The sequence below is a fragment of the Patiria miniata genome, unplaced genomic scaffold (assembly GCF_015706575.1).
Source record: "Patiria miniata isolate m_02_andy unplaced genomic scaffold, ASM1570657v1 HiC_scaffold_30, whole genome shotgun sequence".
Taxonomy (NCBI): domain Eukaryota; kingdom Metazoa; phylum Echinodermata; class Asteroidea; order Valvatida; family Asterinidae; genus Patiria; species Patiria miniata.
In genome coordinates this window covers 4802591-4818689 of record NW_024037070.1, presented here as the reverse complement: position 1 = coordinate 4818689, position 16099 = coordinate 4802591, and the positions used below count along the sequence as shown (strand labels likewise).

Below are 16099 nucleotides of genomic sequence, written 5' to 3'. Positions count from 1 at the left end.
AAAGTAGAATTTTTCAATACAATGCATCTAAACCAACAAGCTGGCTGAGGATACTTTCAAAATGGCAGCCATATCTACAAAAATATGAGAATTTTTTAAAAAGGCTTTTAATAATGGAAGACTCAAGCTATTTTTCAACTCTGCAGACCGGATTAAAAATTTTCTGATCCCCAGGCTACTCAACCAATGAATGCCGTGCCTGGCAAATCAGTCTCACTCCATCAATAAATACTCCATTTTAAACACTTTGGCAGAGATGTGGTCAGGTCCTCACAATCCTTACAAATTCTAACAAGTCCTCACAATCCTTACAAGTCCTCACAATCCTTACAAGTCCTCAAATTCCTTACAAGTCCTCACAAGTCCTAACAATCCTTACAAGTCCTCACAATCCTTACAAATTCTAACAAGTCCTCACAATCCTTACAAGTCCTCACAATCCTTACAAGTCCTCACAATCCTGACAATCCTCACAAGTCCTCACAATCCTTACAAGTCCTCACAATCCTTACAAATTCTAACAAGTCCTCACAATCCTTACAAGTCCTCACAATCCTGACAATCCTCACAAGTCCTCACAATCCTCACAAGTCCTCACAAGTCCTCACAATCCTTACAAGTCCTCACAATCCTTACAAGTCCTCACAAGTCCTCCAGTCAATCACAAGTCCATCATAAGTCCTAACAAGCCAATCAAAAGACTTGCAGTCTCAAGTCGAGTTTCAAGCTAAAAAGAACCATCGAAAAGGCGTAACTCATGTTAAGTACGACTATACAAGTACTCATTTCTTTGACCTGTGGTTTAAATGGATTTGTGATACGACTTGTGATGGACTCGATCTCAACTCGGTAACAACTCCGTGTCTGCTTAATATTCCCCAGCCAGACATTCTTTACACAGCGGCTCGTTCTTGCCGTAGTTCAGGCAGATCTCGCCGATGCACTCGCAGCAGCCGTTGTGGAACCAGCGCTGCTGGGCCGCCCCCATGGATCTGCAGGTCGTCTGGCATTTCTCCAGGGAGGTGCAGTCGTGCATGTAGGCCACGATGCACTCATCGGATACCGTAGTGTTGGCTGCTGCAACCGCAGGCGATTCATCCTCATACACTGTAGGCATAGCTGGGAGGGGGGGGGGTGGTGGGGAAAGGGTGGGAAAATGGGTCAAATGTCGTCAGTATTCAATGCCCACACCGATCATCAATTATTACCGATACTGAGAGAAGTTGTTTAGCCCAATCAATGATAACACAATAATGCACAATGCGAGGGTTACATTAATTATCAATCGTGACCCAATTTTCTACGACTGCAATAAATAGGTACTGGTCAGTGGAGACCTGAAGCACGTGTTGTTGCGAGGGTCTAAGTGACAAGGTGATTGATTGCCAAAAAAGGCATGAGCTGATGTGTTACTAACCAACCAACCAACCAATGGAAAGACACAATGATTTCTTGAGCTGCTTTGAACTGCTAAAACCCACCGACAGCGTTTTAACCCTAAAAGTGCCGGGTTATTTTGACCATCTCTCGAGAGACGAAAATTTTTGAAACTCGGTACATGCATCGAGCAACTCATCATTAACATACCCAAGAAATTTCATGACCTTAGGTCAAAGGGTTGTGGAATTATGGCTAATTAATTATTCATATGTACGAATGGTAATTCTGCTCTGTGTACACGACGTATATGGCAAAATTCAGTTTTCGCCGCAAAATTTTTCGCTGCGCGGCAACCCGTGGTCCGATTTTTATATTTTTGGTATCAAAAGATGCGCAAGGCTTGAGGCTAAAAAGTCATAACAGCTCGGGTCGCGAAGAAATTTTTTTCAAGGCTATCGCGGAAAATGTCGAGGGGTTCCGCCCCCCCCCCCCCCCGGCCCTTTTAGGGTTAAGGAAATTCCAATTTACCTGTCGGAAGAACCAGTATTCCTTGATCCTTCAGCGTGAGGGGGAAGGACGTCCATCTCAGGTTAGGGTCTTGGGAGGCCTCCAAGCTGGTCAAGGCGTTGAACAGAGAGGGGAAGGGGTCGAGGTCCACCAGGGTGCTCCGATGCCAGGATGGGATGGGGTCCTCTCCGAACACCGGGCACAGTCCTGGGAATGATGCAAGAACAATTCATTACTGACGGATAAACCAGTCATGTTTTCTGATCAAAACCAGTTATCAATTGTTTGCTATTAATCGTGCTAATTGTACAGGGCGAGTCCAAAAAAAAAGATACCAAAATGGCAGGACCAATTTTTGAATGAAGTTTTGCCTGTAGTACTTTCAAAATCTAGGATATGAAAGCCCAATCAATGAGCTTTCTATTAGTTCAAAAATAATTCAAATCACTCATGCACTTTTCAAGTTACGGAATTTTGAACACAAAGACCGTTGCTAAGTTCTAGGTTAAGTGTTCTTTCAGCAAAACGAAAACAATTCACATGCATCCTTATGAGAATTGTTTTTGTTTTGCATCTTGACCCCCCCCCCCCCCCCCCCCGGCGGGTTTTTTTTCTTATTCAAAAAATGGTTAGAGATGTTTGACATCAAGCCAAAAAAGAAAACAAGCTCAAAAACCATTACAATGCGCCGTGAAAATCGGCATATATTTTCCAGTATGCATAATAATGGTCAGTTTTGAAGAGCGCCCCCATTTGGAAGATGGGTACCCTTCCCTTCACCCCCCGATATCTACATTTCGGCGCGGATGTGTGGTTCCCCCCCTCTCAACTCTGGTCAGAGTTGGGCTAGGCCCGTGTAGCCTCGTGCAGAACCCTGCCGGACTGGCTTCTCGCCCAATTAGTGTGAAAGGGGTTAACAAAGTCTCAAGGTCTGACCCAGGTCCCACATGGAGATTTTTGGATAGTGTACAAATATTGAGTGGCTCAGAGGGAAATGGGAGGAATATTAACGCAAGGTGAAATTTGGACTTTTCCATTTCACAAGGCGAAGCCAAGTGAACTGGAAAAGTCCAGATTTTACCAAGTGATAATATTCCTCCCATTTCACAATTTAATAGTTGTTTTATATAACTGACATACATGTATAGATCCTTGTCATTTGATATATTTGATATATTCAATACAAAATTGGTGGAAAACTTATTTTTCTCTTCCAAACCACCCCTTCACGAAAATGTTTGAACCCAACGCTGTAGCACCGGCTCTTTGGAACAACGCGCACACCAGCATGCATTTGCACACAAATACTGCGTCATGGAACAAGAATGATCCCAACTGTTCAATAGTATTTCCCATTCCCCATAGTACCGTACATAGTACATTTTGAGCCGCGGCGTGAATGGGAGCAATAACGAATGTCACGTGATGTGAGTTCCGCCAATCTGTTTGTTAGTCCGTCTATCAGTCTGGATTGTCTCTGTGACTGTGACCGACCTGTACAGGAGCAACATTCCTCCCAGTAAGCGGCCAGACAGCGGGAACAGTTCAAGCAGCACGTGCAGTTGTCGGCGTGGTAGCTGCAACCGCAGGAGCCAATCAGCTGGCACTTGCTGACCTCCGACGCGCACTTGTTCTCATTGCAACCGATGATGTTGCCCACTGCGACCGCCCAGAGCACGCCCAGTAGGGCCAGGGTCAGCCAGTATCTGTCAATCATTTTACGAAGCTGCTTGGTCGACACCTTCTGTGGAGAAATCAATATTAAAAAACTATGTTTATATCAATTATATGCACTATAGACTGTAAACTGTAACAGATCCTTTCAGCTTGATTCTAATGTACACGTTGGCACCTTACTTATGACAGACCTAAAAATCACAAATTTAATTTCCAAGCATTTCCTTAAATTTTCTACAATTTTCAGAGACCTCGGACCAACATGGCGATGGGCATTATTACTAACACAATGTGCTGTTGGTTTTGTGCACCGTGGATAATTTTGGAGGATCTAGGAAGATTTCTAGCATCAAAAACATGTTGGAAGTCAGGGACATGCTCAATTTTATTTTTCCATGGTCCCTAGTTATTTTGGGAATTGGTGAGACATGATAGAGTGCTTGACTTACAGCCCTCCATGATTCACGGTTGTGTTTATCCAAACTTTGTCATGCCTAGCTCCCCCCCCCCCCCCCCCCTTTCCAAGCTTGTGAAGTCATAAACTGGAACTCGGGGGATTTTTGCGGTCAGGAAGCGCGGAAAATTGGCAGGTTATAGTCAGAGGAAGTTATTTGAACCCTCTCTCATCATGACTGGCCCTCCGCTGAGTAGTCCGATCCGGATAGGTATTTCAACAGTTCACAAGGTTGATTGCATAGTATGAAACAGCTTCAAGTTTGGCAGAGATGTGTGTACAAATTGAGGAATTGTGAATTAAGTGGAACACAAGTATCAAGGCCGGATCCAGAACACAATTTGGGAGGGGGCATAAAAAATTGAGTTCCAGAAAAAGTAGGTCCAAAAATTGTCCGCCCCAAATTTAATATGAAAAGCAAGGGGAGGGGTGCAAATGTATTGCATTTGTTGCGTTTTGTGGGTGGTAAACACAATGGCTGCTTTTTTGAGACGTTACTAAAAAAAAAATGGGTTTTCAAGCCCTCCCCGATAATTCTTCACGCAAGGCCTCCGTGACCTTTAACATTTCTTCCAATAAATTGTGATATCCTCTAAAACATGTACAGTATACACTACACAGTCTCCTCACATTACTCATGTGCAATGAACATCACTGTACGAACACTACATGTACATTTGAGTAGTTCTGTAATACTTCTGCTTGTGAAAAAAATCTTGTCAACTCTGCACACCACACACAGTTCTGACTACTTCTGTTTTAAAAACTTAAATTTTAATCAAGAATATCTCCAACTTATAAATGTTCAATGCTGGATACATTATCACTTCAATTCTGAAACTTAATCCCATATACTAAAATCCATTCATTTAATCATACATTTGAAAAAGATTTCTCCAAGGTTTGGAGGAGGGAAAACGAAACCCGACTCCCTGTTTGAGGGAAGTCTGTAATGAAGCTTGATGTTTTCATGGTCGCCAAAATTTCTGCCTCACACCTGCCGAAACACCTGTTGTGCCAGGATGATTAAGAGGGAAGGTCAAAGGTTAGGGTCAGGGGGTCAAGCGTGCTCTTCCTCTTTGTCAGTGGCAAGACGAAGGATTGATCACTGCGGCTTTCTTTCTTTTTCTTCTTTTTCGGTTTAGAGTTAGTTTATATTTTTTTCCAAAGTTTAACAATCCATCAATCTTTGTCTTAGCATTTTTGGTGAGAGACTTGGCGCACCTGGTCCAATCCAGATTGTGTTTGCGGACAAGAATGCCGCACTACAAAACTTGTGATCCATTTAAAGGGAATATTTTTTTTTTGTATACAACATTTACCCAAACATTAAAAAACAAAACTACCAAAAATATTATAAAATACCTTACTGGACTGTTGGGGAATGACAGTCTAAAGCATCCAGTGTAAAGCTTGGCACCTGGTGTGCTGACAGTTTCAAGAAAAGTGGTATTTACCGGTATGTATCAATTTCCAACGATGGTCGGCCGACCAGCGTTGGAAAATTACTGGCTTTTTTCAAATACTACCCCCAATTTACAATGTAGTTAGTCCGCATTTGGTTTGCAATCGATTACACACCTTTGAACGGGTACAAGCCAGCTAGACTGGTTCCCTGACCTTACAATTCTCCGACGTCTATAAATTGCTCTGTTTCATCTTAAGTGGGGTCAGGGAACCAGACTACAAGAACATGATTGTTTTGCTTTGTTTTCTACTTACTACGAACACATACATTTAACTTCAAACACGTTAGTGTAACAATATTTGCTATAAAATACTAACCCCCCCCCCCAAAAAAAAACCAATCCATCCGTTTCTGAAAATTACAGCAAAAGCTAATGTTGTCCATTTGAGACAAGAGACATTGCAACACTCAAAAAGCCTCTTCCACTTATATACAACTAATAGTGTGATATCTTAATTACAGAATTACGTGATTGCTTAATCCTGAAAACTGCAAGTAAATGTCATGGGATCTAATTGAAATTAAATTCAGGGGGTCTGTTCAGGAACAAAATCAATTCACCGGATGTGACTGCGCCAAGAACTTCAGCTGTTGATTAAAAACGTTAATGCGTAAATCTAGTCACAAAATAAATCATCTCTGAAGGCAAAATCAGCAATAAAGGAAAATTGCCCATAAATCATGAGCTAGACACGTAATTCACCTAATGAGGAGAGGGGTGGAGGGGGGGGGGGTGGGTAGAGTTTCAGAGAGGAAATTTTGAGCCAACACAGACTTAATATGACTTGACAAAATCTGTGATTTACAGGGGAAAAGTCTGGCCTTTACTTTAGCACAGTTCACACCCTGGGAAGTGTTTACAAGGTTTGGCTGTTTTTCAACCTGCAAACTTATCAGCATACAATGCACTGCACTGCAGAGTTTTTTTTCCTGACTCACATTATAACACACATTGGTTTTGTCAACTTCAAAGCGAAGTTCTCTAACAACACTTAATTCAATGAAAACTGCGATTGCATCTTTTTCTTTTTGTAGATTCTGGAAAGTACAGCCCAGTTGCTAAAGTATAACATGAAGTTTGATGTCCTATATTGGTTTAGAACAAATAACTCACCATTCTGTTCCAATAATATTAGATTTTGGTGGAATAAGGAAGTTTCCCAACAAAATTACAAAAAGAGAGAAAAACAAAAGAATATTAAAATATTACTACTTAATACCGGTACATGTATGGCGGTTAGAAATTCTCCCAGAATATTCTCAGGGTACTCTCAGTTGATTTGAAAAAAAAAGGAAAAATGAAAAAAATAAACATGCTCAAGCAATTTAAGCATTTTTAAAACTGTTTAAAGGGAATATACAACATTTGCAAACATCGAAAAATAAAACTACCAAGTTTTTACGAAATACCTTACTAAGATGTTGGTAAATGACAGTCTAAAGCATCTTGTAAAATTATGGTACCTGGTGTCAAGTCATTTTCAAGAAAATTGTATTTTTGTATACATTTCCAACGGTGGTCAGCCGACCACCGTTGGAAAAACCTAACTATATTTCAACTACTGCTCCAAATTTACAATTTTTTTTCAGTCCAAATTGTGTTTGCCATTGGTTACATGTTCATGAACGGGTGCAGGCCAGCTAGACTGGTTCCCTTACCTTACAATTTTCTGACATCTATAACTTGATCCATTTTATCTTTAGTGGTGTCAGGGAACCAGACTACTTAAATATTTTTGTTTTTCTTGGTTTTTCAAGCATTTTCGTAACACAAAACTTCAAACATGTCAGTTAAACAATATTTGATCCATTATACTAACCCCTCAAATAGTTTATTTCTGAAAATTGCAGCAAAAGCCAATGATGTATATTCCCTTTAAATATTGACTGACTGTTTCAAGAACCCAAAATGAAAACACAGTTTCCACCATACATCTTAGTATGAAGGTCTCAACTGGATTTGTTTCAATTTCAGACCTTCCTGTGGAATCACGAACTATCAAAAATGTGACAAACTGGTAGTAATTACTGGCCTAAATTGTTTTATAATTCCACCATGATTCAGAAAACTGGATCAGCTCCAAGTTCCATCATTTGGTTCTCATTTCGCCTCGGCCAATCAGGGGACAACCAGTCAGCCGTGGGGAGGGCGGCATTCTGACTCGCAAAGACTCCCCGCGGAGAGCTGGACATGTGGTCACAGCAGACAGCATTGCTTGGTGAAATACTTGCGGTGGAAAAAATGCTATTTATATTTGTGCCTTTGGGAAATTCACAGAATAGAAACGTGTGCTGTCAACACTGGAACCAGACAACAATGTTGTCATAGTTGTTCACTTGTACTTTGTAGTCAAACTAAAAAGGAAACCTTAAGTTAACTTAACATGTAATTTGAATAGGCCTAAATCAAAGCCTTTTTTTATATTCTTTATCCAAGGCATCTAGGATTTACTCTTTCAGAGTAAAACACAAAATATAAGTTTTTAACAGCAAAATAAAAATGCAAAATTTGAAATAAATTAAAAAAAGAATATTTTGATCTATTTTTTTTGAGGGGAACATGTACATGTATTTCTTGTTTTGTTTTTGGTGTGCTCTCTATTTACTGATCATCAGTACTAGATTTCTTCAAATTATTATAAAAATCAAACTAACCCTGAAAAAAAAAACTCAGCTTTTTTACTTGTGGTTGGGTTGGTAAAACGGTTGTGCCTTATGTTTGGCACTTTAAACAAACGTGACATTTCCCAGTTGGTCCGCACATCCATCCATCAACCTTTTTGGACAGTTTAGATTCAGAAATTCCTCTCATTCCGAGAGGTGCTCGTTAAAGCCAAGACTACCAAAAAAACAAAGACATGTATCCTTCCATTGGTTCAAACATTAATTGCTTCATGATGCGTGTGTACATTGTTTTTATGTTGGCTATGGTAATGTGCCAAGACTGAATATTTGATTTTATAAGTCATAACTACTCCAGCTACCGTACATGTACATGTACACATACAGAACAGGCTGTAACTCACTGCTAGGTGAAGAAAGAAATTAACTGTGCAAATGGGTCATTCTATAAATTTCAGGTCCAACTTTTTTTTTTGGGGGGGGGGGTTGCCCCCTTTACATCTCAAATACGATTTTGTCAATTCAGAACATATTCTTTAACTCCCTAGGCCTTTTTGCTTGGATGAAGCCTCAATCCTGCAAAATCCTCCGATTGGCCTCATGGAAATATAACATGTAGGCCTAGATAGCCTCAATCCTGAAAATTCCTGCTGGAATAGGGTCCATGGAGGGGTGACCACTGCCTAAATCCTGCAAATTCCTCTATTATTTCTTGAATATGGTCCATGGAGGGGTGACCACTGCCTGAATCCTGCAAAATCCTGCGGCAGTGACTGTCAATATAATGAGGCTTGGCCAGTGACATCCTGGAGCAGTACGGAGGATTTCAAGCATAATCCATTTATGCATGGCTGAGCAAAAACAACACAAGGTCCGGCCCAAGACCTTGACAAAGAGCATCCTACACGTACCATGATCCTACGAAATCAGTAACGCACATTTGCCATGTAACCCCAATCCTCCAAATGCCTCCACTTTGGCAAAGAGGATTTTGAAGGATTCCTGAAGGGCGGTTAGGGTTAATGCCTTCTACCGTACCTCCAAGATTGATAATGCAGAGTACTTGCTTATTAACAAATAAAAATAGTTTGAAGTCAATTTCAATATTTCCATGTCAAATTACACACAGGTCAAGTGTAACTGGGACACTAAAATGTCGCACTTTTGGACCCCAAATGCAGTATAGATTTACCCAAATGTACTGCTTTCATCTAAGCAAATTCAAAACGTTTTAAAATGCCTAAGCTATAATTTAGAAAGATTCTTTTAAGATCAAAACATCAAGACCTCTAACCATTAAGATTTTTACTTCTTTTTCCTTTCTTGTTTGAACACATATCACAGGATACTAACAATTTCATTAACACAAGCACAATTTTCATTTTGTAATTTTACACGCAGTCATGTTTAGGTACAAGCATAATAAACATGTCAGTATTGTTCTTAATAAAATTGGTGAGGTTTTCTTTCCAGCATAAAACCAATGTCATTACACTTTTTATTTATTCCGTCTGTACTATTGATAATCAGACCAAATATGTGTACCATGTTGCTTTGTTTATATGCTAGCCACACTCCGTGCCGGCCTTTCAGCGCTGGCCCATTCTAAATCACAATTTCTTATATAAACCAATATTGACAATATGGGATTTATTTATGTGATCAGCGATCGTCCCACTTCAAATTGCCTCCAGCGAAAGGGCACCCATGCTAACCTCTGACCTCAAAGGTCACGTGAAACAAATCTACAAGGAGTGGGAGAAACAGACCACAGAATGTTGACTAGACTTTATGTGGTTTTATTATGATGCCAGCAATACGGCAACTTGTGTTTGTTTAGAACTCACAATTTCAAAAGATGCATTTAAAGGGTTTAAAACAAGTTGAAAACCAAGATAATTTCATCCTTTTAGTACACGAAATTATGTTTGTGTACATGTATAGTGTCATCTTGAGAGGGGAACAATTTACTTATTAGAAATTTCATTTTTAAGTATCAACTTAGCAACACGAGTTTTACGTATCCCTCAGATAAAAAAAGGGAACTGCCTAGTTTTTAAGATATTTAACTTTCCAAAAAAATTATGCAAATTTCTACAGATAATACCAGAAATGCTGCCTTTCTTAGCAAAAACGTGAATAGTAATATAATGCAATGAAAAATGATATGGTTAAAGAAAAGGTTTTTAAAGTATGGTATTTTAGCAGTCTTTTCAATTTGGGTTTCAAAATTTAGGATTTTACACATTAACAACTTGAAGTACAATCCTTTAAACTGTAGGAATGACATCTGAACTGTTTATAATGTGATTTCTTGAAATGGTTCTATTTTGGCTTAAACATGCTCACAAATATTATTATACACAGGATTTAGCGTTTGTGTGCAGTCTATGGAAAGTCAAGAACATTTTCAAAGTATTCCCTAACAAAATTGGAAATGTTTCTCAGTCCCAGATTCATGTCTTATCAACATTTTTGCAATGAGTGACCTTCATTGAGATGATATATATGATGGGGAAAAAAGTGGCATCAGGATACAACATATACTTTCCATCTATCTTGTGCAATCTCTCTGAAATGTTCTTTTGTCTATAATTTAGTCTATAATTTATAATAAAACAACATTCAATCTGTTTTGTCTTTTCATTATGCCCAAGGATAAAAACCCTAAACTTTGTTTAGATGTGGAGCTGGTCAAATGTATGGGGAAAAATCACAAGCAATAACCAATAGATTAGTTCATTTTAGTCATTTTGGGGGGTCAGGTTGGCGTAGCGGTACTTTCCTCGCCTTCCACCGCTGCGACCCAGGTATGAATCCCGCCTGGGCCAATAGGCCCTATGTGGATTGGGTTTTCAGTCCCTGCCTGATTCCGTGGGTTTTCCCCAAAATATTCTTCTGGGCTTTTCCTCCCACCTCTAAAACTGTAAATTCTTCTCATTGTCTTCTCTCTACAGGTTTCTTCAGGCTTGCGAGCTACAGTGCCTAAGGCGCTTTTGAGGAATCCTTGGTTTCATTACCAGAAATGATTAATAATAATAGTTGGCATATATTCAGTTTCTCTTTTTGTAAAATTTCAAATTTAAAAATTCTTTCTGTCTTTTTTTTTTTTTACTTCATACAACTATGAGAATGTTTGCCCTTCTATCTCTATCAAACTCAAAGAGAATATCAATTTTGTATGCAAGGTAAGTGAACAACTAGTTTGCTCTAATCATCATGCAATAAAAAACATACTCTAATCAGTTGGTTCTGAAAACATAGAATTTTGTGAACATTCCGATTTTTTAGTTACAAAATAAAACTTGAAACTTCTACGTCTGAAAATTACACCGTCTACGCTCACCACTTAAGATCCTCCTTGCAAGTAACAATCAGCCCCGCAAAGAAAGAACTCCCAGCGCAAGCAGAATGAGCCTTTTGTGTGGTTTCACGGCAGTAATACCTCAGCATAAATCCACAGAGTCCGAGAGCTAGTCCATAAAGCCCAGCCTTGTTGCGGTATCTGCTCCCGTTACGCACGGCCGACCCTCCTTCAAGAAAACTTCGTGGGCGATCTAGCTTGCGTACGGCGTGTCTTCAGCCCGCCCGGGTCAAAACTTACGATCAATTCACCCTAAAAATACATCCGTTCTTGGGGATGGAAATCCCGAAATGAAGAAGTGTGTGTACTATACTACCTTATCGTAGCGCCAGTAAACATCTTACAGTCGCTACATCACAAAAAGGACAGAAACACGGAAAATACTGGCACTTTTTCTGAGACGTTGATGACGGATCCAACATCAACATGGCTGTACATGTGTACTGTGTGTGTGTTTAAAATTTAGTTTCCCACTGTTGTACAGGATCATGTTCCAAACTATATGAGTAGGATTTCCAAATAAAAAAAGAGAAGCAAAAAAAATTTTCACTCATTTTCTAAAGAAAAAATGTATGTCAATATATTCTGATTATTAAGGTCTTTTGTTTGGACAATTTATATCAATTTATAGTACTGTCGTAGGAAACAAATTTAGAACCCAGAATACTATGAATTATTCATGAGCGGTAACAAACTTTTTTCTTCCGCGGGGGGTGGGGGGGTGGGGGGGGTTCTGTCCTTTTCATCGTTGTAATGACTCGATCGAGAGACATTTTAATTGGCAAAATGGGACCTACAACGGTGAACGTCTTTCTAAGGGTCGGAACGATACAAATGTCACACTGTGTATGTGTGTGGAGGGCCGGGGGTGCTCCAAAAATTGAGGGGGTGAAAAGACAAAAAACTTTAAAAGAGTGGTGAGTGGAGGAAATTTAAAGACGTAACCGAGTAAAACTTTCACTCATTTCTTATTCATGTTCAGAGTTGGCCCTAGAGGAAACGTTATTTGTCATCTTTGAAGCAAAATGCAGCGAGGAATTCATTTTTGCGATATCAAGCTCATGCATATCCATGCCAAATAGGCGCAGATTACAGTTGCATCTGCATCGATAGGTGGCGCTTTTCATTTTAGCGGTGTATAAAAAAAAGGCGGTATGCAGTTCATTGCGTAAGGGGGCGGGGCCAGGGGTACAGAGTGGCAGAGTGCAATGGGCTAGAGATTTTAAGCGCAAAATCGGGAGCCTATATAGAAGCAAAATCGGGACAGCCAACAAAATTTAGTGTTTTCACACTGGCAATGCAGTTGTTTGCTAGCCATATTTCAAAGATCTGGGTCACGAAAAATTCACCCATTTATGTCTTACTTTTACGGAGAAAATATTGGAAAACAAATAAGATCGCATTACATCTAGTCTAAGGATCAGGTGCGGTTGCAGTATCCACGCGAATTTTGAGGACAATGGGCCTTATGCACAAGTTGGCCATTTTTGTCGAGTTCCCTTAATGTATTTCATATAGTGTTAACTGTTGAATGAGATGGCGCCAGACTATTTTATGCAGCCTCATTTTACTGCCATTTTTTTTTAAATCTGGCTTTAAACATTAGGGAATGTTTAATTCCAAATTTTAAATTATTCATTGAAGCAGACTGGTATTAATTAGTAATTAACTTGTTTTCGTTTCTCTTCGCAAGTTCCAAAAATTAAGATTTTACCTCACTTTCAATTCAATATGGCCGACTTGTGACTAAGGCCCATTAAGTGTTTGGTATCGTCCCAAGCTATAGTCCACGCCACGCACACATCCTTCTTTTTTTACTGGCATGTTTTATGGCCCTATGACGTGCTCTTAATAGTACGTCATTATTTCAAAAACAATAAATTATAGGTTAACTTAAAATGATTTTCTGAAGTAAAAAAGGGAAGTTATTCCCTTTTAACGAAAACATACTACTTCATTCCGACTGTGGGCGTCTGCACGCAATCCTGTGAAATAGGAATTTCATTTTGCGCACAAATGATTGTCTGGCAGCCAAAAATTCGAATTTTATGAAGAAATAAGTCAATAATTAAACTTCGATGGTTTTTTTCTTTCGTTGTCTCATTCAATATTTAATAACTTTTATATTTCTAAGAAAATAGCAATTGAAAAAAAAGAGGTGAAAATCGCCATAGCACGAGGAACCATTTTGTAATCTTCTCAGCACAGTAAAACAATGACTGTACAGTAAGAACACTTTTGGCCTAGAACTTTGTAGTCTAATTTTTGTTCCTTTTCTGGCTTTCCTTACCAAAGTGCACGTAGCTAGCTGCGCGATGCCGAAACTGAATTTGGAATGCCTCATCACGTATATGGGCAATTCCACGGTTACTCATGTTACATTTTCGTAACGTGAGTAACCGATTTTGTGTGTCTTGTTTATCCCATACATCCCATTCTGGAGAGTCATCTGTGATGCTTAGGCAGGTCTAGGTCTACTCTATCTACCATGGGGATAACAGTTATTAAACCTTTTCAGTAAGGTAGTACAGCACAAGGAAACTCAAAAGTACATCAAAAATTTAACGTGAGTAACCGTGGAATTGCCCATATGCGAATAAGTGTGATGCTATACGGCAGGGGCGGATCTAGCTTTCAGGAAACTGGGGGGGGGGGTTGATTGAGTGAAGGCTGAAATTATCTCTGATCAAAACCTTTTTTTCCTTTTTCCAATTTGCTTTTTGTCATGGTATGATTTTTCACATTTTGATTCTTGAAGAAAATCGCATGCTCCTTAACACAATTAGCCCTCGGTTGGTCTGTAATAATAAAACACCCAACAGTCGTCGGGGAAAAAAAGAACTTCGTCAGCCTCAGCAGATGTTCAAGTCTTCTTACTGTCACGCACGACTGACTACTAATTGAACTTCAAATAATTATGTTTAATTAAAAAATCGTTGAAAATGTTCGAGAATTAATTGAAAAAGAGATACCGTGCGTGCGGATGCACTTTCTAAAGCGACGCTAAGGGCTCATGTTTCGTCTACGCACCACAGCGTTTTAATTATGTTTTAAATCAACTTTCAGGAATGCTGCTCTTAAAGTTTCCAGCGTAATTGTTGTTCCTTTTAAAACTGATGAATGCATGTGTTTGAATAAAAGTGTCTTGAGTATTTGCAGTCACGCCTTCTAGATTGAACCGACCTCTCATCCATGAACAAGCGAGTTTGAAGCGGAATTTGCGACTCGGTATTAGAGTCACGGTGGTTGCAGCGGCTTTATGTCAGCTTAAAGCGAAACAAATTTGTCACAGCATCGCTCAACGGTATTTGGAATTTTGTTTCGTAGGGCAATCCCCATGTTGAGCTGTTGTGCCACTTCGCACGTTTGTGGAAAATGATTAATAATCAGACTCTGTATGCCTAAGTAAAAAAAACCCAAACGGTGTCTCAGCGAATTGTGGTCTCGCCCAATACGAAAAAATTATAATTTTGAGCATCTTTGGCATGTTATTTTGCCCATATTAAACAGTTTATGTCAGCAATTTTACACCAGTTACATTTCAAATGGTACACAAGATAAAGTTTGTTGAAAATTGGCATCACGTGACCACAACATCCAATCAGCTGCAATCTATCATCTTTCATAATCCGACTTTTTGTTGTTGGTCAAATTCCTCTCTTGAACCATTTACGCTGGATGTTATCGCTAACGCTTATCGGGGTCAAGCCACCGACCATCTCGCCCCGCCCCAGACAGCCAGCCACCTTGGCAAGGCATGCATCATTAAGACGGTGTCCCGTATATACCTGCATCAAGACGGATGTGCGCGGGAGGTTTCATGCCCTGAATAATGCATCCCGGCATCCTCAGGGAGACGCATGGGTTGTAATTCCCTCCGCCATCTCCTTGCCTCATCATCATTCTCGGCCTTGCCTTGTTTGCCTACTGGCAAACTCCCCGAGGATCCTCCGGATCAGCGAGCTACTCGGATAAATCAAAGGGGAGATTGTTCTCACCTTGCGGCCTCGCCTGGACGGCGAAACTACCACCTCCCTGTCAGGTACTGGCGCGTCAAAAAATGGTCACTGCACGTTCTTAACGTCAAGTATTAAAACAATAAAACAGTGAGGAGTTATATCTTTTGATAAATCGTCGTGTTTATATCGTACTTTTTCACATGAACTACTTCGATTTTTACGGTTTTGCGAGGTATACCTCGGGCTTCTACCTTGAGTTACTGATTGTTTAAAGGCCATATGATCATTTGCAGTTATTCCAAAAGTATTTTAAACATATCTTGGATTAAAGATCGCACTGATAAACACCATGGATTTCGTCATTTGGAAGAAATCAAGAAATTTCCAACGATCAGTCAACTGACTGAATTTTAGGAATAAAGAGTGCTTTATGATCAAATGAGTGTTTCGTGACCAAATGGTTGTGCATGATTTTCAATTTTTATTCCAAAAGTTTAGCATCCACTTAGCTGAAACGTCAACAGGTAAGGTTTTGAACATTCTCCTTTGCATTTTGAGTGGTGCTATTATTGGAACCGAACAAATATTATCCTGCCTTTAATGTTGCGTGAGCGTCATCAAATAATCATTAAACAAAAACTTGATGAAGGGCCCGGTATAGAGCAGTT

At 39.7% G+C, this 16099-nt stretch overlaps 1 protein-coding gene across 2 annotated transcripts; it reads right to left on the bottom strand.

Moving 5' to 3' along the window:
- Positions 1–597: 597 nt before the first annotated feature.
- On the bottom strand, positions 598–11941 carry LOC119739453 (twisted gastrulation protein homolog 1-A-like). 2 transcript variants are annotated; one of them, XM_038214416.1, is made up of 4 exons: positions 11455–11941; positions 3382–3628; positions 1909–2094; positions 598–1119 (listed from the first exon to the last, which is right to left on the bottom strand). In XM_038214416.1, the coding sequence occupies exons 2-4, from the start codon at positions 3602–3604 to the stop codon at positions 869–871; spliced, it is 660 nt and encodes a 219-aa protein (XP_038070344.1). In that variant the 5' UTR covers positions 3605–3628; positions 11455–11941; the 3' UTR covers positions 598–868. The 2 variants fall into 2 exon arrangements, with proteins under 2 accessions (XP_038070344.1, XP_038070343.1); XM_038214415.1 differs by having other exon boundaries at positions 599–1119; positions 3382–3631.
- Positions 11942–16099: the final 4158 nt, after the last annotated feature.

Bases quoted from the DNA above. Each gene is read 5' to 3' on its own strand.
- LOC119739453 (XM_038214416.1), bottom strand. From the start codon at position 3,604: ATGATTGACAGATACTGGCTGACCCTGGCCCTACTGGGCGTGCTCTGG. The intron at 2,095-3,381 runs GTCGGTCACAGT...CATCATTCCCAG, and splicing joins GGAATGTTGCTCCTGTACAG to GACTGTGCCCGGTGTTCGGA. The intron at 1,120-1,908 runs GTAAATTGGAAT...CCCCCCTCCCAG, and splicing joins AATACTGGTTCTTCCGACAG to CTATGCCTACAGTGTATGAG.